The sequence below is a fragment of the Rattus norvegicus genome, chromosome 14 (genome assembly GCF_021556685.1).
Source record: "Rattus norvegicus strain SHRSP/BbbUtx chromosome 14, alternate assembly SHRSP_T2T, whole genome shotgun sequence".
In the NCBI taxonomy this organism is placed as follows: Eukaryota; Metazoa; Chordata; class Mammalia; order Rodentia; family Muridae; genus Rattus; species Rattus norvegicus.
The window spans coordinates 100,153,050-100,179,102 of NC_141547.1; the positions used below are offsets into that span (position 1 = coordinate 100,153,050).

At 41.3% G+C, this 26,053-nt stretch overlaps 1 protein-coding gene across 5 annotated transcripts in view; it reads left to right on the plus strand.

Annotated features, from left to right (window-relative positions):
* The window catches only part of Wdpcp (WD repeat containing planar cell polarity effector), a 330,858-nt gene that overhangs the window by 148,283 nt on the left and 156,522 nt on the right, over positions 1–26,053 (plus strand). For all 5 annotated transcript variants that reach the window (XM_087583532.1, XM_087583534.1, XM_087583535.1 and 2 more), the window contains 4 exon segments: positions 4,229–4,343; positions 6,484–6,617; positions 9,934–10,125; positions 25,060–25,669. In XM_087583532.1, the coding sequence (XP_087439658.1) occupies positions 4,229–4,343; positions 6,484–6,617; positions 9,934–10,125; positions 25,060–25,669 (1,051 nt within the window).

Sequence of the window (26,053 nt, forward strand, 5' to 3'; positions counted from 1 at the left end):
GAATCTTCTGCTCCTGAGATTCTCTCTTCCATCTCTTGTATTCTGTTGGTGAAGCTTGTATCTACAGCTCCTTGTCTCTTCTTTTGGTTTTCTATATCCAGGGTTGTTTCCATGTGTTCTTTCTTGATTGCTTCTATTTCCATTTTTAATTCCTTCATCTGTTTGATTGTGTTTTCCTGGAATTCTTTCAGGGATTTTTGCCATTCCTCTCTGTAGGCTTTTACTTGTTTATTAATGTTTTCCTGTGTTTCCCTAAGTGTGTTCATGTCTTTCTTGAAGTCCTCCAGCATCATGATCAAATATGATTTTGAAACTAGATCTTGCTTTTCTGGTGTGTTTGGATATTCCATGTTTGTTTTGGCGGGAGAATTGGGCTCCGATGATGGCATGCAGTCTTGGTTTCTGTTGCTTGGGTTCCTGCGCTTGCCTCTCGCCATCAGATTATCTCTAGTGTTACTTTGTTCTGCTATTTCTGACAGTGGCTAGACTGACCTATAAGCCTGTGTGTCAGGAGTGCTGTAGACCTGTTTTCCTCTCTTTCAGTCAGTTATGGGGACAGTGTGATCTGCTTTCCGGCGTGTAGTTTTTCCTCTCTACAGGTCTTCAGCTGTTCCTGTGGGCCTGTGTCTTGAGTTCACCAGGCAGCTTTCTTGCAGCAGAAAATTTGGTCTTACCTGTGGTCCCGAGGCTCAGGTTCGCTCGTGGGGTGCTGCCCAGGGGCTCTCTGCAGCGGCAGCAACCAGGAAGACCTGTGCCGCCCCTTCCGGGAGCTTCAGTGCACCAGGGTTCCAGATGGTCTTTGGCTTTTTCCTCTGGCGTCCGAGATGTGTGTGCAGGGAGCAGTCTCTTCTGGTTTCCCAGGCTTGTCTGCCTCTCTGAAGGTTTAGCTCTCCCTCCCACGGGATTTGGGTGCAGAGAACTGTTTATCCGGTCTGTTTCTTTCAGGTTCTGGCGGTCAGGCCTTTTCCATTTTGGAGGACATAAATACAGCCATCTTGGTGAAATAGGCAGAGCCGTGGGACTTCAGTCTGCGCTGCAGTATTCTTCCCTGAGTTTCAGAGTGCATTCTACCTCTAGTTACCGCCTGTGCTACATCCTGAGTTTTCTTTGGCCCTAGTACCTAAAGTCTATGCTTCCCAACAAGCTCTTAAAAATGCACTAATTAGCTTATTAATTCACATGTGTCTGCATATTTCAAAAGCTGATATCAGGCATGGCTCTAATCACAGGACACTTATGAAATCAAAAATAGTGGCTACACCTTGATTTTAACAGGTACCCACACTTCTTTTCACTGAGAGACTTAACTCAGTCTTTAAGAAAAAAACATTGTTTAATTCTCCTCCTATGGAATATACAGTATTGTCTCTTTTTCCAGTGGAGGAAATGAAACAGCAGAAAAGTCACTTCTTTGGTATCACACATCTCAACTATTGAACACTGGGAATCCTGAGCTCATACTTTTTTTTTTTTTTTTTTTTTTTTACTTTTTTTTATTAACTTAAGTATTTCTTATTTACATTTCGAGTGTTATTCCCTTTCCCGGTTTCCAGGCCAACATCCCCCTAACCACTCCCCCTCCCCTTCTTTATGGGTGTTCCCCTCCCCACCCTCACCCCATTGCTGCCCTCCCCCCCAACAGTCTAGTTCACTGGGGGTTCAGTCTTAGCAGGACCAAGGGCTTCCCCTTCCACTGGTGCTCTTACTAGGATATTCATTGCTACCTATGAGGTCAGAGTCCAGGGTCAGTCCATGTATAGTCTTTAGGTAATGGCTTAGTCCCTGGAAGCTCTGGTTGCTTGGCATTGTTGTTCATATGGTGTCTCGAGCCCCTTCAAGCTCTTCCAGTTCTTTCTCTGATTCCTTCAACGGGGGTCCTGTTCTCAGTTCAGTGGTTTGCTGCTGGCATTCGCCTCTGTATTTGCTGTATTCTGGCTGTGTCTCTCAGGAGAGATCTACATCCGGCTCCTGTCGGTCTGCACTTCTTTGCTTCATCCATCTTGTCTTCTGGATGGCTTCCCCATGGTTTTTAATCAGTTGGAGCTGTCCCAGTTAAGGTAGCTGTCAGCTGTATTATGCCTCTGGTCATTGGCAGTGCTCAGCAATATGGCGCATGTATTTTGTTTCATTTTTAGTTTTTTAGAGCTATGGTCAGGCAACAGGTAGTTAAGCTGGCCTCCAACAGCTGCATAACCAAGGACGTCCTTGAACTTCTGATCCTCTTGTTTCTACCTCCCACGTGCTGCACTTGCAAGCACGCACCACCAAACCCGGGTTCATTCAGTGTTGGATGCAGAACTCAGACCTCGGGGCTGGTGAGATGGCTGAGCTAGTGACGTGTCTTGTAAAGCCTGCAACCTGGCTTTGGGCTCTGTGACACACATGGTGAGGGAGCACAGAACCCAGTCCTACAAGTCACTCTCTGCTGTCCACATGCATGTTGTGCCACATGTGCACAGCTAGCATGTGAGTATGCATATGCACAGCAAAGCCAATGACAAAGAAGGTAAGTTCTCAGGTCTTCCTGCAGGCTGGGCAGGTGCACTGCCCAGCGAGCTCCTCCCCAGCCAGAGCTCATGATGGACAGATGCTGCAAAGGAACGCCCAGGCCATGTGGAAATGGAAGGTTAGGTTAAGCTCTCCTCTAAGAGGACAGTCAGTTAGTTGTGATTCCTTCTCCATGTATTTCCTGAGTACCTGCTGTGTGCCTAATACCGAGGGTGCAAAATATATGTGGTTAAGCCAGTACCATAAGAAACCAGCCTTCACTGAAGAATTAAGGGAAGGCATACTTAAGAGAATATTACTCATTTTTGTTAAGAAAAATGAGTAGAAAAGGGCAGGTTTCAATGATATGTTAAGCAAACTTGAAAGGGAAGAAACAAATAGGAAGGTTGAGTCTAATGTCTTTCTGAATGTCTGAGAAGGGAGGATTTGGGGGATTGAAGGCCACTTGTTATAAAAGTCCCATAAGAATAGTGAAATCATTTGCTATTAAGGTATGTAGTAAGGCTAAATTAATTCAATAGAGAGTAATTATTTTCTGAAGTATTGTGCAACTCTTGGAACAGCTGTTTCTTCTTTTATTTCCCCAAACTGGTAAAGGTGGTTAACCTTCCCATCCCACACTGTTCCTGTGCGAGTGGAGGGCACGCGAGGTTGCTGCTGCCTGGGCAGGAGTTGGAAAGGCAGGGCCACTGTGGCCCTTATGCTCCCTAGGTGCCTCATGTTGCTCATCTCTCACACATGTCCCAGTTTGTCTTAACAGAGAGTCATAGTCACTAGCCGGGACATGATGCCTAGGTGGGCGGGGGATTCCCCATGGTGTTTAAGTCATAGTTGTCTCTGAGTTTGGCTGGCATGTTCCTGATTAGTTTACTAACAATTGGTTTTTTTTCTTCTTATGCCATATGCTATTCCATGATTCATCAGCTTTGAGTCTGTTGCCTTGAAGGTGAAACAATTTCTTCCAATGTTGATATTTTAAAATCTCATAGATAACAAGCACACACATATGCAGAGTCCTTTCAGAAGTTTTAAACATTTGGAGATGAATGAATTAAGCTGCTACAAATGGAAAGGAGTGTTGTGAAATTATAACGGTTCTATCCAGCCGTCTTTGTGAACAGCTACCGGACACTGAAAGGCCACCATTTTTCTACTATTTTTGTTTTTCCTTGTGAAATTACTGATGGTGTTCATTACATATGATTTAAAAATTTTTAATTTTACTTAATCTTATTTTAATGTTTTGGGTTATAAAATCTTTACCTGGGAAAGTGAATAAAGTTTGACGTTCACATTAGCTGTTTCTATGGTAATTATGGTGTCTTCATGTGTTCAGTAAGCAGCAGTGTGACTCTCCGAATCTCAGGAAATAGCCTGTAAGTTCCCGATGTAAACAATAACCTCCCCAGTGTTTGCATCCAAGCAAAGCAGTCTTCCTGCACGAACACTTTTTAAGCCTTTAGAAGATGAGCCTCCTGGTTGGTGCGGACCACCTTCACTTTCTGTGGACAGTTCTCGTCCGTGTTCTGGGTGCATTGAAATGTTTTAGCTGTCTGTCTCATACTCAGAATGCTGGTGACTTTTTTGGGGGAAGAAAAGTAGTAATATCATGGTCTGAATGCACATGAAAAGATACTTGTGAGTTGTATGATTGGAAAGACATTTTCAAATGATCCTAAATTTCAGCATATCTGTTTTTCTCCCCCTTACCTGGTTTTAGCTCCTCTTTGGTTCAGGTGTGCTGGTGTCCCTAAGCCTTTCTGGGCCTCAGCTGGAGAAAGTGGTGATTGACAGGAGCCTGGTGGGGAAGCTCATCTCAGACACCATCAGTGATGGTAATTATACCCGTGTGCAAATCAATTGCCCACATTAACAGTGGGGTGGGAGAAATACTTTGTCAACAGGTAGGCTAATTATTACCACTGGGGACTTGCAAATACAACAAGTAATTGCTTGTAATAGCAGACTTACAACCCTTGGGACCAATACAGGCTTCAACTAATATTTAATGTCTGTGCACTTTACTTCTTGTTAAGTGTTAGACTCAGAATCTAAGCACTTTCTGATCTTTCTTTTACATTTTGAAATATAATTTTAAAATAAACTTTTTCCATTCATTAAAATGATTTCTCTCTTCTTGACAATTAAAATTTTTCCAAATGAATTGTGTTTAAGTGTACCAGTATGCTGAGGCAGGCAGCTGTGTAATACCCTGAGAAGTCAGTGCCACATAGACTAGGGAAGTCTGGATCCATTAAGGGACAGCACCACACATGGTTGGTACATAGCACATTAAAAAGATTTTTAAGCCATTTATTGAGTAGGAAGTTTACTGATTTTTTTTTTGAGCCATTAAAGGTTCCATGCTGGGTGCCATGCTATTTAATTCAAGAAAGAGACTATATAAGATATGATCATTTTTATTCTAGTAGGTAAAGAAAGTGAGACTGAGCCACTCAGGAGAGTGGCCAGTTGGTAAGTGACTGAGCCGAGATCTGAACACAAGTTCTGACCTACTTCTTTTCTGCTGACTATATATTATATGCTAACTATAGGTTTTAAGATTCTGTTTCTTTATTTGGGGCAAAACCAGTCTCAAAACAGGCTATACTGTCACGAAAGACTAAAACCAGTATCTTAGTTTGAGTAAGAAGGGAAGATGTGGTGTGGCAGAAAGGACAGAGGTGAGAACAGAACCCTCTTCCCTCTGTACACACTAAGCACTAAGCACTAAGCACTTGGAGTAAGTCAGACATAATCACGGAGCTCTAAGAAAGAAGTCACAGGACAGTCATCACTAGCAACAGCACTAAGAGGAACAGGCGGGGAATGGCTGTGGGCGCGGTATTTCCTCCAGCGTGTAGTGTGGTGCCAAGGGAAGGCCGTGAGAGTTCTGGTCTCAGCTCATCACGAGCCCTTCGTTGGCTTTGCACATAGCAGTGTCTATGAGGTCTCATGTTTACGTTGTTCTGTAGACTGAACAGGGAGCATCAACAGCCTTCTGTCTGAGTTGTCTCTCTTCATGTGTTTCTTTCACATGTGCCCAAACAATGCACTCTCATGAGACACGGTAGTGATGCAGTTCTTTTTTTTTTTTTTTTTTGGTTCTTTTTTTTCGGAGCTGGGGACCGAACGATGCAGTTCTTGGCAGCTCGCCAGCTCCTCCACTGTGGGGCACTGCGTGTGCATCCAGAGGTGGAGTGGAAAAAGTGTACAAGATGTTAAGTAGTTTCTTTTTCTTTTTCCTTTTTTCCCTAGGAACAATTCACATAACAGTGGCTCTTATATGACCCGTGATATTATCTACCCACTTAAATTCTTTAGTAATAAAACTGCAGAAATATTTTGTTGATATTCATTATTAGATAGTAATTTATATAATATACACATTTAGGTATAGTATATTTTGTTTCATTTAGTTTGTAAGTCTTCAAAAGAGGGATTACAGATGAAAAATTTTAAATAAAAAATTTAATTTGGTAGAGAACACTGATTAGTATCAATCCAGTTTATTCTCAGATGGCTTTTTAAATGTTGAAGCAGTACATAAACAAAAAGAAAAGTATCTTTTTATGCTCTTTTTTATTGAGACAGGCTCATATTATATATCCCTAGCTAGTCTCAGACTTTGCCTGCCTTTGCCTTCCACTTGGTGGGACTAAATATCAGCCACAGCACCAGCCTCTCTTATGTGTGTTGGCTCTGGTTCCCAAATGTTTCCTTTGGTGATATCCTCCAGTGTTAGTTTATGTGGAAATAGTCACTGAAAAAAGGGGGGGATACCAAATGTACATGGTCGTGTTGATGGTTATGTTATTTCTGATATTTTTAATATCATTCAAATATACTTGGGAGATGTTAGTAACTTTAATTAATATTTATTTTCTGACAGCATCTTTTAATAATAATTTAACATAAGTGTGTTAACTTGTTATAACTTTGTTCTAACTTGGAATCATTAAATCATTGTTTTAGCTCTCCTTACAGACAGTTTCATCATCTTATCATTTCTGGCACAAAACAAATTATGTTTTATTCAATTTGCAAAGAAGATGGATTCTCTTGATGTAAACAAGAGGTTGGAAAAGCTCTCAGCCTTGGATTATAAGGTAGATTTTCAATGTCTATAGCCATATTACTACCTATTATAGATAGCGACTCCAGAGGACGGCACAGGTCGTGGCACTGTTTTTATTCTTGAGCATTTGTGGGTTTGAGGAAGCCTGAGTGTGCCTTTGTACCTCACCTGTGGTGAAGGCCTAACGATGGCCTATTTAATATTTAAGCTCATGGAGTCAAGTCGGCTTGTTTCCTAATGCTCCTATAGACTGCACTTCTCAGTCCCTGAATATCCATGTAGCTGCTGTGGATTCCACAGTGAGAAATGAAGGAAGGTCTTTCAAAGACTAATAGAAGATATGTTAAGTACTGGTAAGAGCCTTGCATCCCACCCCAACTGTGACTGGAGGACACATCTCTGTGAGGTGTGTCAGTCTTTCTCCTCTGCTAACGCCAGGTAATTTGTTCTCTGTATCACGGACTTTACATCTGCTAAGACAGGATTTTTATTTTAAATGATGTGCTTAAATTTTTCATATAACATTCTGACTGTAAGGCCCCCTCTCTGCAAGGGTGAGCATCTAATGCATTTTCCAGGCTGTTTCAGTTCAAGGCGTCTTTTCAGCCCTGACCTGTGTTTGCAAGATTGATCCAGCCTCTGTGACGTGGATTTGAGACAGTTCACTGTTCAGTGGGAATAGAGCTGATATATACAGGAGCCATGCACGTGGATGCTGTCCTCAGGCGGGCGTCAGCAGCAAAGGCAAAGCCAGCCCTGTGCCTTGTAATTGGTGTGTGCGCTTGGATGCTGACTTTTGTACCTGACTTTCCAAATTTTAGATTTTCTATTTATTATGATTGGGCTGATGGTGGCATAGGATAGATTTAATTTGCTTAATAGAAATATCTGTTCTTATAAGAAAGAGTTTTAACATGGAAAGTCACCTGAAATAAGTTTTTCACTGTGCTAATAAAATATAATCTGGTTTATATGCCCAATTTGTGGAGCTTCTATAAAATTTGCATGATGATAATTTTCTCTACCTGCTAAATTATGATATTCATTTGCATATTTAGTAAAAAATTAAAGATTCCCTTTAACATTCTTATAGCACTGTTTTTTCTTAAATAGTTAACTTAGGTTGATTTTTTTTTTCTTTTCTTTTTTTTTTTCGGAGCTGGGGACCAAACCCAGTGCCTTGCGCTTGCTAGGCAAGCGCTCTACCACTGAGCCAAATCCCCAACCCCTAGGTTGATTTTTAAATGATGTTTTTTCCCTAATGTTGATCTTTAAAATGTATCAGTATTCATTAGCCGAAGCACTTTAAAGTGTTCTTTACCTTTTTATTTAAGATCTCATAGGACAGTTCCTTTGTTAGAGGTGTGATGACTAGTGGGCAGTGTCTTCTTGATTGAAGAGTGTGGTAATGTGAGCCCAGGAACCGACAGGGTGTCAGCCTGTCTTAAAGAGTGTAAAGCACAGGCCTCGTCTTTGGCCTATGCTGCTTAGATGGGGAATTAATACGTTATTTCTACCTTTGGACTTGGCAAATGACTGGCACTGCGTGTCACTGCTGCACAGTACACTGTGCCCGTGTTTCCTTGAAGAGACACATGAATTTCATGTCTCGCTTCAGTGTTTGAATCATGTGATAACTAGTGATCACCAAATAACAACTGATCTGCATTCTACAAAACTAAATATGCCAATCTCTCATTTTTAATTTGACTTTTTCATCTAGGAATTTGCAACATTCCCTCATAGCAATGTCATGGCAACGTCATGGCGAGTCCACCTAATGTAATGTGCACTTCTCTTTATGTATTTAACAATTATGGTTTTTCTCTCAAAAACGAAGAAATTACAATGATCACATCGAAGACCTGACTATAAGTATTTAAACTTCAAAGCATACAGTGCATCGGTGTTTTATCAGTGCCCATTTGGACTTTACAGCAAGGACATGTATTGAGTATTAATAATTCTGACTTTTCTTTCCAGCTATACCATAATTTAATTATTTCACATTGAAATAATTTTGACAAGAAGAATTTCAGGGTAAATATCCTGAAAGTGTTGACCTTTAACAAGCTTTTCTGCCCACATTTAAAAAATCTAATTCAGTTTAACAGTTGAGGGACAGCACAAGGAGTTAAATGTTTACCATGAGAGAACAACACTGGTAATTACTTTGATTTTAGTTCTTTTTGATGTGTATTCAGAGGATGAAGAGGTCAATAATATTATGGCCATGCAAATAGAAAAGAGTTTCTTTTGACCATGTTGGAAAAAAAATAGCAGAGGATTATTAAAGCATTAACCTTGATTTTAATGGCCTTGGTTGAGTGCTGAGATCACAATTTGGATGAGCCTGATTATTTACTAAATACAATACATAAATGCAGCGGGTTCTTAACACCCATTGCACTCTGGCATTATCGCATTACTGCCATCCTTTGTTGCCTTGCAGACAGGAATATGAAAGCAATCTGTCATGTAGTGAGACTGGCTCCAGAAGCATTTCTCTGATAAGAAGACCCCCTGCCCTTTGCTAGTGTCTGGTCCAGTAGGCTTAGCCATGCGCTTAATCCCCAGAAAGTGGTTCGATTATTGCTGACCAGCAATGGCAAGATAGTTTTTTTTTTCCTTCCAAGCTATCAACCTTCCATTAATTCCTTAAGCAGAAATACGGTGCAATCTATATTTCCTTGGCATGTGTCACCCAGATGGTGCCGTGCTTATGTTTTCAAATAACCATGTTCCAAAATAACATAGTTTGAATAATAAATTTGACAAATCCTTCCTAAGAAAGAGAAGTGTAATTCTCAGAAGCTGCATAAACTTTCATGCACAACGCCATGGCTTATCCCTTTTATGCAGAATATGTGGGTATACGTCTCATATTCTTTTAAGAGATGTTTGCCTTGAGTTGCCTTCCCTTTTATTGTTGTCAGTCATTGTTAACATCTTATGTCTTAAATAGTGGTGAGACAGTCTTGGTCAGTAGTACTGAACATGTCATTTACTGCAGCTGATCCCAAACCCCGTGTGCAGGTCGATGCTGTCAGGAAACCATGACTGCACATTTCAGTATTGATTGGAATCGCTACATCTAGTTCTTCCCTACTCACATTTCTCTTTTTCTTTTCCTCTGCTAAAAATTGGGAGAATTTGAACATATGTCTTTTTTATATATGTGTCAAAAGAATTTGGTAAATTCTAACACCCTTGTAAGCACATGTTGAAGATGCATGTTTACTTGAGTGTATTACATTTACAGATGCTTTGATTTTCTTTTGAAATAGTTTATTTTCATCCATTAAAAGAAATGTTTTCATATGTTTTGTTTGTCTGTTAACCGTTAGATTTCCTACCATGACATACCTGGCCCAGCCACCAGGACAGTAGATCGTCACTTAGCCATCAACTCCACTCAGGATCTAGCTGTTTGCTGGTGGCCTCTGCTCAGCGATGATGCTTGGCCTTGGACTCCGATCGCTTCTGAGAAGGACAGAGCCAATATGCTGCTCCTGGGCTTTACTCAAGGAGGATTGGAGGTAAATCTAAAACAAATGTATACATTTTTATGAAGGGAAAATAAAATAGTATTACTGGTTTTTCTATTCTGAAATATATGTGAATTCATTTCAAACCTATAATTTATATTTTAAAATATTCAAAAAGGAAATAGAATATAAAATATGATCTTAGACGTATTGTAACTGGAGCATAAGCCGACAACTCTAGGGCTGAAGTAGTGCAGTGGCTGAGAGCATAGGCTCTGAGGTTCAGGCGCTGGCCCTGACGCTGCCTTGCGCTCTGCTTGAGTGAGTTACTAACTCACGCAAGTTAGAGTTTATTTGTAAAGTAGAGTTAAACTGATGAAAAAAGCCTTTGCATTATAGCAACACTCAGAGACAACAAACTTGGACTGACACTGTTTGTTGAGGATTTCATGCCTGGAAACGCTATGATAGCATTCACCCTTAACAACCATGCGTCAGAAGCCCATTGTGTGAACGCCCCTGTGAAGCTGCAAGGAAGGCTAGCCGCAGCACAGCCTCTCCCCGGGTCCAACCCCCATGGGAGCCCTGGGAAGCATGTGTCCCAGGCCACGTCAGTATTCTCACTTTGTCCCTCACAGTGCTGTGGTCTTTTGAATATCACAGAGATGAACCTGTGTGTGTTTTCAGTGTGTCCCTATATAGACATAAACTTCTGGGTTTTTTATAATTAAAAAAGAGTTCTCTCCCTTTAAAAAGTTTTGTTTTAGCTGGGTGAAACAAGTCTATGTCAATATTTTCCTCTAAAGCTTTCCGACTTTAAGAAGTACTTCTCAACATTGGTGTTCTAGGATAAAATGAGTAGGTCTGTGCTTGCTCTTTCTCCACTTGCATAAACTTTCAGTCTTTGAGTCATTTATTTTAGAGACTGGTTGTTTTGTCTGGTTGGTTGGTCTTTAAATGCAGCCTACAGATAGTAAGAAGATAGCAACAAGCCATGATCCTCCTGCCTTGGTTTCTTGAGTGTGGAGTTTGAAGGCATGCGGTTACATGTCCAGCTTTAGCCTGCCTTTTAATATTGAAGGGGCCTAGTACGTACGTATGTGTGTATGTATGTGTGTGGGTATGTATGTGTGTGTATGTGTGTATCTGTGTGTATGTATGTAGCTATGTATGTATGTGTATATATATGTCTTCTTTTAAGAACTGACCTTTCCCAATTCTTCTGCAGTAAGCTTTCCCAGTTCTGTGTTCTGGCTTTGGTTAGGTCACTTAAGTCTAACTGGCTTTAGTTTTCTTATTTTTACAATAGTAAATTTGAAACAGATTACGTTCACCCCAGACTGCTGTTAGCTCTAATGTGCACAGGTGTGGGTGCTAAAACACAGATCTGTTTTGGCCATTTTTACTCAGTTCTTAACTCAGCTTGATCCAAATTTGTCTTGACCAGCCTTTCTAGAGTTGTTTTCTCATATAAATCTATGCTCTGGTCAGATGAATTTATTCCCTGGCTCAGTTTTCCCATTTCCAGTATCTGTGGTGTTTCTGCCTGAAGTAGCCAGCAGCTTTAAGCATGATCTTGCACAAGCACGATGTTTCACCCCAGATGACAGGTGTAAGAAAGACCCTGCTAGCCTGCAAGGGCCTTAGGTTCTTACCAAGGAGAGACAAATGTAAAATAAGTACAGGACAGTGTCAGTTTGCTATAGGTGAATGTAAGCTATAGTGGGAGCCATAGGGAGTAATTGATTCTACTTACAGATAGTAAGATTAAAGGATCTACTTTATAAATGCATCTGTATTGGTTTTTATACATTTGTATATAATGTGTGAATATCACTTTTGCTGCTACTGGGAATAATATAGTCTTGAACCTCTTTCATGCTGGGTGCAAACATTCTACCACTGAGCCATGTCCTAAGTCCACACATGTTTTTGAACCACTTATTGCTTAGTATTCTCCTTTTGCTTTGATATTTCATTATATGCAATTTATTTTCCTGGCAAGGGTTTTTGTTTTAGGATTTGGTCCTTTAAATTGTCTATCAAAATTCATCTGTTCAAAAATTTTTTTATTTTTTTCCAGAAACTCTTGTGAATTCACTCTGCAAAAGTTAAATGTTTTTAGGGGGGGGGGTTGCTTTTCTTCATATGGAGACTTAATCTTTAACTGGAGCATATTTAGCGTGTCATGAACTAAACCCACCAGTTGCTAAAGTCACAGTAGTCAGGACTGTTCCTTCAGCCTTCTCCCACTGGCAGCAACAGACTTTTTAAATAAACCTCCAGCGTAATGAGACAATATGCCCTTAAGTTATAACCCAAAAGAGAAAATACTCTTCATAGAGAATAAATTGAATAAGTTTTGAATCTGTTAAACTATAGGTTTTTAAAATGCATTTTTCTTATAGGCTTCATCAGAAAAGATAATAAGCTCTTATTTTGACAGTGGCAGAATCCTAGAACAGTGGTTCCTACCCTGGTAATGCATTGTAGCTGCCTGCAGAGCTTTCGAGACCAGGCCACCAGAAGACTTCCGTCAGACCCGGTCAGGGGGCATCAGTAATCTGTTTTGGGTTCCCTGGGTGACCTCCTGTACATCCAAGTTGAGACCCACTGCTTTGCAGCAAAGTTAAAAAGATGAAAACGGAAGCCATCTTTTTTGTGTAACAGACTACGGGAGGGATAAAGCCCACATGCTGCAGCAAAGGAGAGAAGTACAGAGAGAGTCTAAGTAGAAAATTGGCTTACCGAGCTGCTAAAAAAATAAGAAAACAAAGGAAGCAGAAATCAACTCTCTGTGACCAAATTATCTGTCTTCTGAGGGAAAACATTTTAAAATTTATTTTATGGATATTAGAAAACGCCTGGTCCAATTTCACACCATGAAGTTCTAAACAAATATTGTTTATCTTAATTAGAAGCATAGAGCAAGGGGAATTATGTAATCTAAGAAAATGATTCTTTTGAAAAAATGTGTGGTAAGTAATGTAGAGAAAGGGATTTTTATCAGCAAATTCATTAAGAGCCCATTTTCCGGGCTTGGAAATGGCTCAGTTGCGGTTCAGATTTGCAAGGCCAAGTCAAAGCCAGGTGTGATCCTCACACGGGGGGAGCTGGAGACATAGGGGCCCCAAGGCTCCCTGAGCAGGCAGCCTAACCCAGACTGTCAAACACCAGGTAGGTCCTCATTAGAAAGCCTGACTCAGAAAAGCAAGGTGGCTGTCCTGAGGACTAGCACCCCGCAGATCTAACACCTCCCGGATATACCCACACGCCCACGCTGCACACATCCATGAGCTGTACATACATGTATAAGCATGTTTTAGCAGCTTATGTGTGGATTGTCATGTGCTATATGGAAACATCTTCATTTGCATTTCTTTTTACTCACTTTACCTTGCCTCAAGAAGTTTTTATTGTTTTCTTGTGTCTTCCTGTTGACTTTGACGAGAATGTGACTACAGCTCTTGTGACAACAGATCGCTCTTCCCTTTTATGCCTATGCAGCTGCTGTAGCTTCTGCGATGTGTAAATCTGCATGTGGTGCTCACATGAGCACATCTACTGAGAGACTGCACGACTTTGCTCACCAAACTAACCACAGACACATACACAGAGCTACTCAATCCTAGGAATTGTTAGATCTAGATTAATTAAAACCTCCCAAACATATTTTTCTTTATAAGATGCTTTGTTGTCTGTGTTTATTTGTTGTTTATTTGGTTGGAACTACTAATGTAGTCCAGGTTATCCCTGAGCTCCCAGTTGTCTTCCTGTGCCTTCACTGTGCGAGGGTTCAGGCAGCACTACCATACCCACTGCCTCGTATGGATGAAGCATTGTTTTGAGGCTCTTTTTAAAAGAGCAGTAACTGATGGAAAAGAATTTATGTGTCCAACTATTAGTACATACAATTTGGCAAGGGATCCAGAAAATATTACAGATATTTTCAATAGAAAGGCCAGAAAGGCCACCATTGATAACAAGATGCACCTGTGTTAGCTTTGAGCTAGGTATATCTAGGGAATGTGAGCTTTGTATTTTTTTCTAAATACTGGCTTAATTTATATTTATTACAAAATATAATGCATATAAAGCAAACCACAAAATTAATGCATCATTTAATGATCTATTACAAACAAAACACCCTTGGAATCAGCAGCCAGCTGAAGAAACTTTGCAGCCCGTGAAGCACCTTCCTGTGCTGTATCAATTTTAGCTGTAACTCTGTTCCCCAAGGGAACCGTTGCCAGTTGCCATCGGTTTTAGCCACTTTCTTATTTGCTTCCCCGATCTTTACCACTGGTGTGTACACTCCCAGAAGACAAAGCATTGTATCCATTTAGAGCATTCCAGGGTGTATCTTAGTCTACAAGTTCCCACTAGTCTGTTTCTTTCCTTAAAGGTTTCTGTTGCAACTGTAACGTCCTTGGGCTGGGTCTTGCACTGCTCTGTGAGTTATAGCTTTGGTGGCCATCTCTAGAGCACCTCTCTAGAGTTCTTAGCATTAGGCACATCCTTTCAGGGTCACTTGCTTTCTTAGCTGTTTCTGGTTTTCGATTTTAGCTATTGATGTTCAGTTCCAAGGTTCATGGTTTCATTTACAAAATGGTAATTTAATAATTAGATAATATCATTTTATTATTTGGACTCTTTTGTAAAATAACACCTATATTGCCATATATAATAAATGCATTTTCTTACCATTTGTTGAGATGATAAACTGATCTATAATGAAGGTATTTGATTTTAATTTTTAAAATAGCATTATTAATTCATAGATTCAAACATTCTATTTTATGTTCATAAGTTGTAAGTGTATCTTTTAGAAGATTAGGTTACCCCATTTTTTCCTAGCAAAAGCATCTTCAAATTGTTCTCTTTTGGTCTCAGCAGTCTTGGCAGATTCCCTGCTGTCTGGTGTGTGGGCGGGTCACACTCATCTGGTACATTGCCTGTCCTAGGCTGGAATCAGCCATTTCTCCAAGACACTATTTTTTTTAAGTAAAATGATATTTTTGAGTCAAAATCAGGCTATTAAGGACATTAGCTTGTTGTTTCAGGGTTGGTTATTGTCTGAATTTATTTGGTAGCAGTATTTGTATTTATATACAAAGTCTGGTTTGTCCATGTGGACACTGCAGAGTTCTGAGGTTTAATTCTTCTCTATTACTGCTCTAGTTCTCATTTTCCATACCAAGCTCTTGGTTTATAGGAGTGCGGGATGAGCTAGATCACGTAAGTGGTTATCCTCCATGTTCTTTCTCACACGCATGCCCTGTGGGGATAACCATCCCAATGTTACCACTGTGGCTTTCATTGTTGACGACATTCTGTTTTTTCCAGGTCTCTTGCTCATTTCTCTCCTCTCATTTTAAGATCGTCTAAATTATTATGATATATTTACTGCATATAATTATCGCTTTTTAAAATCCGAATCTACTTGTTCGTGGGTAGTGTGCTTTGCTATCTAAAAAAATTGTCTGTAGTATGTGGAGATTTAAAAAGATTAAAAAGTAAGGTACCACTGCTGCTGCTTTCAAAATCAGGGATCTGTGGTAAAACTTGTGATTAGAACTTGAGTTCCGTGTTCAGTCTTTGTGTTTTCACTTGTATGTATTGATAATGGGAACTGTTGTTGAATAGACAGCTTTCTTCATTGGCTTGCCTTTGCTCTTTGTTGAAAATCACTGGGTTTCTATTCTGTTCATTAAGTATTTGCTTATTCTTTGATGAAGTAAGTCTTTGATATATCGTATTGACTACTATAAAAAGTAGTTTTATAGATGGGAAAACTGTATGAATACAAACATGTAAGAGTACAGCTTATCCATACATGAAGTCAGGATGTAAGGATGCTCATGCTTCCTAGTAGACTTGTCACCTTCCTAAACCCTTCTAGCTTATTAGCATTTACACATCGTCATGCACAAACGTCAATGCTAGAGAATGTTAGAAAATGGGAATGCACCTACTTAAACCAAATGCTACTTTTTTTAAACTTTTATTTGTTTATGTATGGTGTGTGTGTGTGTGTGTGTGTGTGTGTGTGTGTGTATGCCACAGTACACATGGGGAGTTCAGAGGAAAACTTGTGAGGTCAGTTCTGCCTTTCACCACATGGCTTCAGGGGATCAAACTGAGGACATCAGGCTTGTTGGCAGGTGACTTTGCCCTCTGAGATGTGTTGCTGGCCCAAATCTCACTGTTTTTTAGATGCTGTATTTGATCGGATATGTGGTGCACTAGGGACTCTCATTTGCTACCTTTTTTTTTTTTTTTTTGGTTCTTTTTTTCTGGAGCTGGGGACCGAACCCAGGGCCTTGCGCTTCCTAGGTAAGCGCTCTACCACTGAGCTAAATCCCCAGCCCCCTGCTACCTTCTTGTAGTAAGAGTGTTGTGAATATGCCTGCTTCCTGTGGAAATGTATTTTGTGTTCTCTTAGAGAAAGAGAGAGAGAGAGAGAGAGAGAGAGAGAGAGAGAGAGAGAGAGAGAATATGAAAGACCCCATGCTGCCTATAATTTCAACTAGTCTAGTGACTGAAGAAGGAGGGCCACAGGTTCAATACATTCAACTGAGTGAGACCCTATGTAAAAATTTAAATAATAGGCTGTAAATATAACTCAGTGGTAGAATGCTTGCTAATCAATGGGATACCGTGTTCTCTCCCTGATCTCTCTCTCTCTCTCTCTCCCTCTCTCTCTCTCTCTCTCTCTCTCTCTCTCTCTCTCTCTCTCTCACACACACACACACACACACACACACACACACGCATGCACACACGCACGCACGCATGCACGCTTAAATCAGGCAAATAAAAACATATTTTATGGTACATTTGGAGGGTACAGTGCTATATAAAAGACTAAAGTATATTTGTGTGACTTTCTTAAATTTCAGAAGAATAAATTGAGCAAAATGAAATTACAGTGTGAGATAGTTTAATAACATTTATGCAAACCTATAAAACAATGATTCAGTGTTCTTCCTGACTATTCTAGACTAATAAACAACAGTATACATAAGGATAAATACCAGATTCGTAACAATGTTGCCTCCAGAGTGGGGTAGAAGGAAATGGGCCTGGCAGGCTTCAACTTATATGTGATATTTTATTTTTAAAATTGAGGCAAAAAGATAGTATTTCCTAAAGCTGTTTTTCACATATTTTTCTCTCCACTTTTATGTGTGTGTTGAATGTTTCATAAAAAGAAGTAAAAATAAAATGTACTTTTTATCTTCTGTTCCTAAAAATTCTGCAAAGTGATGGAGAGAATGTAGATTTCGGAATAAATCCTAGTGATAAGCTAAGAACTTCTGGCTGCTGCATAATCTTTTAAGTAACCTGTTTACCTACTGGTAAAGGCTTCAGTGCCAGCAGAGGCCTCTCTTTAAATAATTTTCCTGATTTGCATATTGGGTGACTTTTAAAACATTCATGAGAGATACCCTCTCTAGCTGAACATGAAACTTGAAGATTTGAGCCAGCCTCTAACTCACTGGTTTCTTTTCTGCTTTTTGTTCTTTCTGAGTTTGAAGCTATCTTTCTCTAATGGTCATCAGTCAGACTGACTGATGAGGCTTTCTTTTCCTGTACTGTTGCTGGGTGAATTTTATCTAATTATTTTCAGAGGTGTGCGCGTACGTGTGTGTGTGTGTGTGTGTGTGTGTGTAAATTTGGTATTATATGTGTGTGCCACCATTCCCTGACAAAGTTAGCTTTCTTTAAAGAATGAAAATGAAGGTTCATCAGAATGAACGTCCAGTTGGTTTTACTGAGAGGAGACTGACTTAAACTTGGCAAAAACCATTTTCTTTAGGCCATTTTAGAAACTCATCTTATTGTTTCTTCTGCTATTTCTTAGCCTGAATTTTTACATTTTTAACATTTTCTACTACACAGTTTGAATGTACACATATGCACAAACACATGCACAGAATTACTGGGCCAGGATCACCTGTCTTTTGGAATGAAAATCTCCCCTACTTACCTACCTCTGATGCCAGATACCTCTGGTTGGCATTGACGGTTTAAAATAAACCAAATAGAACTGCCCCTTCAAAAGAAAAATTGCAAATATTTTTCTCCTGCTTTCTTCATGTTCCTTCCTTGTTGAGTTTTTGTCTTCCTGTGAAAGCAGACAACGTTGCCTTGGATTTTCAGACTTTCTTCTGACTTGTCACATTTTGAATCTTTTCTTTTTTATTCCTCAGTAGTTTATTTTATTTAGAATATATTCGGTGCCTTATCGAGCCACTGTCGTGTACCAAGTACAGTGATGTCGCTCGTGAACAGATGAAATGCACTGAGTATCAGCTTCCAATCCCCGTCTTCTCCGGATGGAGGCGTTCTTCCACGTGTAAGTCCTCAGTAGGAAACACAGTTCTTATCCAGGGATCACTGCCTTCCACTCTTTGTGTTGTTTGTAGACAGTGCTAAAGGAACCGGACTTGGCCTTCAGGACCAACGATGAGAGTGACTACTGCAGTGGGTGCTTCTGTTCCTTGCATATTAGATGTCATTTTTAATTCCGTAGCCATCCTACCACATATGTGAATACAACCTTTTCAGAAGAGAAACAGAGATGTAGGAGGCAAGCTTGCCTAGGACCTTAGGACTCGAGCTGGGGCCCGAGTACTGCTTCTCCTCTCTGGTGTTGACGGCGGAGGGACAGTTGGGTTCAATCATGATCAAATGCTGCAGCCAAGTAGATAAAATACTTTTAACATACAGGTATTTTGGCTATTCATGTTGACAGATCATTCTGAGAGTTATAAACACAGCTCCATCTGTTCTTTATATAATTCTGTCAAGAGTCCAAAATACTAGAGTAGAGAATAGTGGTAGGTGGGCAGTATTAGCCTATATTTGTGTAATTTTTGTTTTGAAGGGACAGTTTTATTTTGTTCATTTTAAAGATAATTTACCAATTACATTTCGAAAGTACACGATTTTCAGAACAATTTATCTGACCTAGGAATGAAGCATCCTTAAGGACAGTCATCTACCAGGACTTCTTCAAATTTCTGCTGTCCTGTTATGCACAGTGGCCCTTAGAGTGCAGGGCTGGCAGAATGGCTCAGCGCAGGCCTCCCTCTTCACCTCTTTCTTCTTCCCTGTCTGGGGACTCCTCCCCAGGATCACTGGGTATCCTGCCTAGACTGTAGGTCAGTAGTATCTGTCTCTCTGACTATCAGAGTTCTTATCCCCAGAATATAGATTTATGGCGACGGCACCTGTTTTGTGTCACTGAAGTGACTGATGTACATGAAGAGCAGTGTGGTCCAGATTTGGAGAGTTAGCTCAGTCATGAAAAGCTGGCCCTGTTCCCACAGAGGGCTGCACTTCTGTCCCAGGCCTGCGCTGGGAAGCTCACAGGTTGCCTACCCCCAAGCCAGTGGTATTCTTAGTTGTACTGTGCAAGACATTTTTTTCCCGTAAGTGGATGGCAACAGTAGTAGCAAAGCATGCCCCGAGTCCTGTCAGTGAGGGCCTCAAGAACTGGTAGAGAGAAAGAAAAACCCAACCACCACCAACAAACAGAACAAAACAAAGACTTGGAAACCCGAGTCGTGAACTCTGATCTCTGAACCCTAAACCTTGTAACTTGGAGACTGCTGCCATCCTACTAGGCCCTTTTATTGAGACTGTCTTGGTGGGAGTTCATATTTCCCTCAATATCTCATAGCCCTCAGTTTCCTTCAGTTTGAAATATGCAGTGCCAGAGGGCTCCACTGGAAAACCTCCAGTGTTCCAGAGGGCACCTCAACTAGCAGTGAGGGCTGTACTCGCATTGCGTTTATAGCTTTAGAAAAGTTACGGTGAACTTACCGTTAGCACAGTTTTTGCTCCTCCACAGGTGTAGAACAGTATGAAAACCACAACATAGTTGTGTTTCAAGCTTATCATGAAAATGAGGACATAGAACTACATAGCTAAGACAGAAGACTACATATCATAACATGCCCTTGGGTTGTGATATCACAGAAGACTACATATCATAACATGCCCTCAGGTTGAGATATCACAGAAGACTACATATCATAACATGCCCTCGGGTTGAGATATCACAGAAGACTACATATCATAACATGCCCTCGGGTTGAGATATCACATTACATATCATAACATGCCCTCGGGTTGAGATATCACAGAAGACTACATATCATAACATGCCCTCGGGTTGAGATATCACAGAAGACTACATATAACATGAGCATGGGTTGTGATATCACAGAAGACTACATATCATAACATGCCCTTGGGTTGAGATATCACAGAAGACTACATATAACATGAGCACGGGTTGTGATATCACAGAAGACTACATATCATAACATGCCCTTGGGTTGTGATATCACAGAAGACTACATATCATAACATGCCCTTGGGTTGAGATATCACAGAAGACTACATATAACATGAGCACGGGTTGTGATATCACAGAAGACTACATATCATAACATGCCCTCAGGTTGAGATATCACAGAAGACTACATATCATAACATGCCCTTGGGTTGAGATATCACAGAAGACTACATATCATAACATGCCCTTGGGTTGAGATATCACAGAAGACTACATATAACATGAGCACGGGTTGTGATATCACAGAAGACTACATATCATAACATGCCCTCAGGTTGAGATATCACAGAAGACTACATATCATAACATGCCCTTGGGTTGAGATATCACAGAAGACTACATATCATAACATGCCCTTGGGTTGAGATATCACAGAAGACTACATATAACATGAGCACGGGTTGTGATATCACAGAAGACTACATATCATAACATGCCCTCGGGTTGAGATATCACAGAAGACTACATATCATAACATGCCCTCGGGTTGAGATATCACAGAAGACTACATATCACATGAGCACGGGTTGAGGATGGGAAACACTTATGAAGTAGGATTAGAACGTAACCTGGCGACCAGGCAGACGCAGAGACTCATAGCCACCAACCAAGGAGCATATACAGCTGGTCCTGTGGCTCCCACTACATATGTAGCAGAGGACGGCCTTGTCTGGCCTCAGTGGGAGGGGATGCACTTAGTCCCGTGGAGGTTTGATGCCCCAGAGAAGGGGAGGCTAAAGGGGTGAGGTGGGAGTGAGTGGGTGGGTGGGGGAAGCACCCTCTTAGAGGTGAAGGGGAGACAACATTTGAAAAGTAAATAAATAAAATAATAAAAAGAATATAACCTGGCTGGAAGGGCTTTAGAAACCTAGGATACTTTGTCTTCTTCTGTACTCATTACTTTCCTGTCGGCGTGATAAAATACCTGACAAAAACAGCTTAAGGACGGAAGGAGGGTTAATTACAGCTCACAGTCACGAATACGTTCATCATGGAGAAGGCCTGGCAGCCGGGCCTGAGGCAGCAGCTGCTCATGTAGCATTGCATGCAGACAGCAGAGAGCAATGGACTCTGAGTTCCAGGCTACTTGTCCTTTTCCCTCAGTTCAGGACCCAGCCATGGAGTAGCCAGCACCACCTGCAGTTAAGGTGGGTCTTCAGTTAACCCAGCCTAGGCAGTCAGCCACAGGCAGCTTAGTTCCCTTTCTTCTGGTGATTTAAACATCATGACCAAAGCAACTTAAGGGAGAAAGCGTTTATTCTAGCTCATAGTTCAAGGCCTAGTCTGTCAATGGTGGGCATGAGGCAGCGGTCACAGTCAGAACAGTGGGTACACTTAGACTTGTACTCAGCTCACCTTTCCCTGCTTATAGAATGCTGGATCCCTTGTCCATGGAAATGGTGCCACCCATAGTGGGCAGGTCCTCCCATACCGGGCAGTGCAGTCACAGCCGTTGCTCACAGACACTCTCAGAGACACTTGCCATAGGTAAATGCCAAGTTCTGTCAGGCTGACAGTGGCATGTACCTCCTAGGCATTTCCCAGTGCGTCTCGAAATTCCCTCTGCCAACAAAGTAGGCCACTGCTCTTTAATTTGCCCTCACTCAGATTTTCAGGACATGATAAATTGTTTTTTGAAATAGCCTCTAGTCTGATTGTTGCTGAAGCCTTGTTCCTGTCTGAAAAGCCTCCCAGGTGAGGACAGCATGTCCTGGCATTCTGATCTCCTGATCTGCTCTGACAGCATTCTCAAACTGAGCTCCTTCGAGGAGTGATTTAAGAAAACCTTAAAGACCACATTATCAGCAGCCCTGCTTGTCTTGGAACCAGCTTCCTGCATGACTTTCCTTACTGCTGTGTCAGCAAACTGGACAGAACATCCTTTAGAGACGGTAGCTTGCCTTCGAGGGCGTGGCAGGGTAGTTGGGCTGTAGTGTGATGCAGCTGTCTGAATTGGGACTGATTGCTGCTCCCCATCCTCCCCACCCCCCCAGAGTATCTACTGCCTACAAAACAGCTGCACAAGCAAAGCGGGAGCCTCTGGGGAGACTTTCTTTAAATGCTGTATAACCAGGATCAGCGTCTAGCTTACACTAAAATATTTGCTAAACAAACAAACAAAAGAAAGACAAGGGAAGGAAGGAATTTGGTGTGACCTATTATGGTATATTTTGTACTAGGCAAGGGATAAAATTTAAATCATTAGTTTTTTGCCATTAAAAGATTTGAACAGGAAAGTGGACTCAAAACCATGCTGTTTAAAGATTAAATTAGTACCGTGTGTTAAGTTAGGTCTTCGAACATCAGGAGGTGGGAAGAGCTCATTGGGGAAGTACCCGGCCCCTAGGCGCGGAGGCTAAGGTCACATCTCCAGCTCCCATCTCTTGTAATCCCGTGTAATCCCAGTGCAGGGGAAGCAGAGGCAGGAGGATCCCTGGGTTTGCCAGCCAGCTACTCTAGGTGAATTGGGGAGCTCCAGGTTCAGAGACACTGCTTCCACAGCTAAATCAGAGAATGACTGAGGAGGATACCCAGCATCCACTGCAGGCTTTTGTGTGTGTATGGAGACAGGTGCACAAACCTAGGTCAGTGCCCATCCCTGTCCCTGGCCCACCATTCCATAACATTGCCACATGTGCATTCAGAAACAGTTTGACTCACAAGACTGTTAAATAGTTAAATGAGTCACCACAATAATCCCTTCAGAGGCAGAGACCTAGGGGAGCCCCGAGGAAGAGGGAAAGGAAGGTTTGTTGAAGCCAGAGGTGTTGAGGTCACCAGGAGAATATGGCTCAGAATCAACTAACCAGGGCTCACAGAGACTAAAGTGACAATCGTGGAGCCTGTATGAGTCCTCTACATAAACAATAGAGTTGTATAGCTTGATGCTCTTGTGGGACTCCTAACAGTGGCAAAACCCTGTTTTGTCTGCTCTTGAGACCTTACTCCTCCCGCTGGGTGGCCTCCTGCAGCCTTGATATCAGAGTATGTGTCTAGTATGAATGTTTTTGAGGATATCCCTGGGAGGCCTGCTCTTTTCTGAAGGGAAGGGAGGAGGCATGGATCTGGGAGAGAAGGGGGAGGGGTGAGGGACTGGGAGGAGTGGAAGGAGAGAAAGCTGCAGTGGGGTGTAATATATGAGAGGAGAATATGAACAAATAATGTTAGTCCTATTTCACATGTAGAAAATGACCTCAATGTGCTGTATTACAACCCAGAGACAGATCTCAGTCAAATATACCAGGCTCTGCCTGGGTGTGTCCTTTCTTTTTTCTTTATTCTTTTCCTTTTCTTCCTTCCTTCCTTCCTTCCTCCCTCCCTCCCTCCCTCCTTCCCTTCCTTCCTTCCTTCCTTCCTTCCTTCCTTCTTTCCTTCCTTCCTTCCTTTTTTAATTTTTGGTAGTGTGGTCTGGAGATGAACATATGATGGCAATAGGCTTAGTTTTGGATGAGTTAATTCACTAAGTATATGCCCAGTAAATGAATAAATAGTGGGGGGGGGGCGAGAGAGGAGAGGAGAGAGAGGAGAGTCATCAAATCAGCAGTGCTCAGAATACCCACTGGACAAGGCTGAGCTTTGTCCCCAGGCTTGAGTGTCCACCTCCTCCTTCCCACTGCAGGCCTGTGAGCGGAGACCTGAGTGGCTCACCTTCCTGCTGTTCTCAGTGGCCAGGGGCCTCCCCCAACAAGAATACAACCGTTCTTCCAACGCCTACTTCTCAATGTGCTCAAATCCTTATCAAAAATGCTATTCAGTGTTTTGCCATCATTTCGTGGTTTACTTTTTGAGCAATGTATTTAATGCCACATTTAACTACCCACCATTTACATATGAATAAGAGAGTAACCTGTTTTCTTTTGTCTTCTGCATTGGTGTTTCTGTGGGCAAATAAAACAAAATTTTTTTCTTTTCTATGCTTTTACAATATTTTTCACAAGCTTTAAAATATATCATTTATTAATTTTACTTTCTTATCATTTTAAAGTAACATATTATTTCTATTGACAATTTGTTGATACAGCAATATGTCATATTTTGTCTTTATGATTGCAAAATAATTTTGTAAGACTTAGTAGTAGAGTGCTGATGCTTTTTCCCTTTGCCTACTCAGGCAATAGTTTATTATTAATATTTTCAAGATTGGTAAGAGTAGTAGGTGGGAAAGAGATTATTACTTAATCCCTTAAAGTTTTTCTAACTTCTTAACATATTCTGCTAGTCTTATTTTTTTTTTTCCAGAGCTGGGGACCGAACCCAGGGCCTTGCGCTTGCTAGGCAAGCGCTCTATCACTGAGCCAAATCCCCAACTCCTAGTCTTATTATTTTAATAAAACTTCATTTTACTAGTTTTTATACATCATTAGACATATGCAGCTTTAAGTGATTTTCAGACTTATTGAACACTAAGTGTTAAATTTAAAATCGTGTAACTCAGTTCCTGCAGCTGTGGAGAGTCTATATGTTCTCTGCGCACTGTTGTTTCCCGCCGTTGCTGGTATCCAAGGTGCAGTTTCAGGTCTTAAGTGGATTCTGAATTTAAAAATACGGCCCTGTGCTTGACAGCCGCAGCAAAACCAAGGTTCGTCTTACTGTACTCGCCACGATTCTTACAGGTCCTGAGCTCTGTTCGCACAGAATGGAATCCTCTGGATGTTCACTTTGGCACCAGACAACCTTATCAGGTGTTCACAGTGGAGTGCTCCTTCAGTGTAGACCAGGAGCCCATGGCTGACAGCTGTATCTACGAGTCTGTCCGGAACAAACTCCATTGCGTGTCAGTTACTAGAATACCACTAAGGTCGAAGGCCATCAGCTGCTGTAAGAATTCTACGGAAGACAAACTGATTGTGGGCTGTGAAGACTCGTCCGTAATTCTCTATGAAGCTCACCGTGGAGTGACTCTCTTGGCCCAGGCTGAACTTATGCCTTCATTAATAAGCTGCCACCCAAGTGGTGCCATTCTGCTGGTTGGCAGCAACCAAGGGGAATTACAAGTTTTTGACATTGCTCTGTCCCCTATCAACATCCAGCTCTTGGCAGAAGATTGCTTACCAAAGGAGACTCTGCAATTCAATAAATTCTTTGATTTTTCCAGCAGTCTTGTTCATATGCAGTGGATAGCTCCTCCCATTGTTTTCCAGAAGCCTAAGAGAGGAGAAATCTGTGATCTCCTCTTCCTCAGGTTCAACAGAGGACCTTTGGGTGTGCTGTTGTTTAAACTTGGTAAGTCAAGTGGCCTGGTAGTAGTTACTTCGTTTATGTTATGACATAACTAAGGTGTCAAACTATTCTTCAAATGTAGGTTTTCTGCTTGCCATCCCATAAGAATGTCTGCCTTTCAACAATTGCCTATAGGTTCCTTGAAAACACTTGGGGTAGTTTCTAACTAGCCCCAAGAAATATTAAATATTGAAGACTTTTGACTTGTGCTAATTGTCCATAATGATGATTAAAAGGTATGACCTTTCAGAGCTGGAGTGATGACTCAGAGGTTAAGAATGTTTACTGTTCTTTCAGAGGACCTGGGTTCAGTTCCCAGCCCCTCCCAACCATCTGTAACTCCAGTTTCAGGGGATCTGACGCCCTCTTCTGGATTCTCCAAGCATT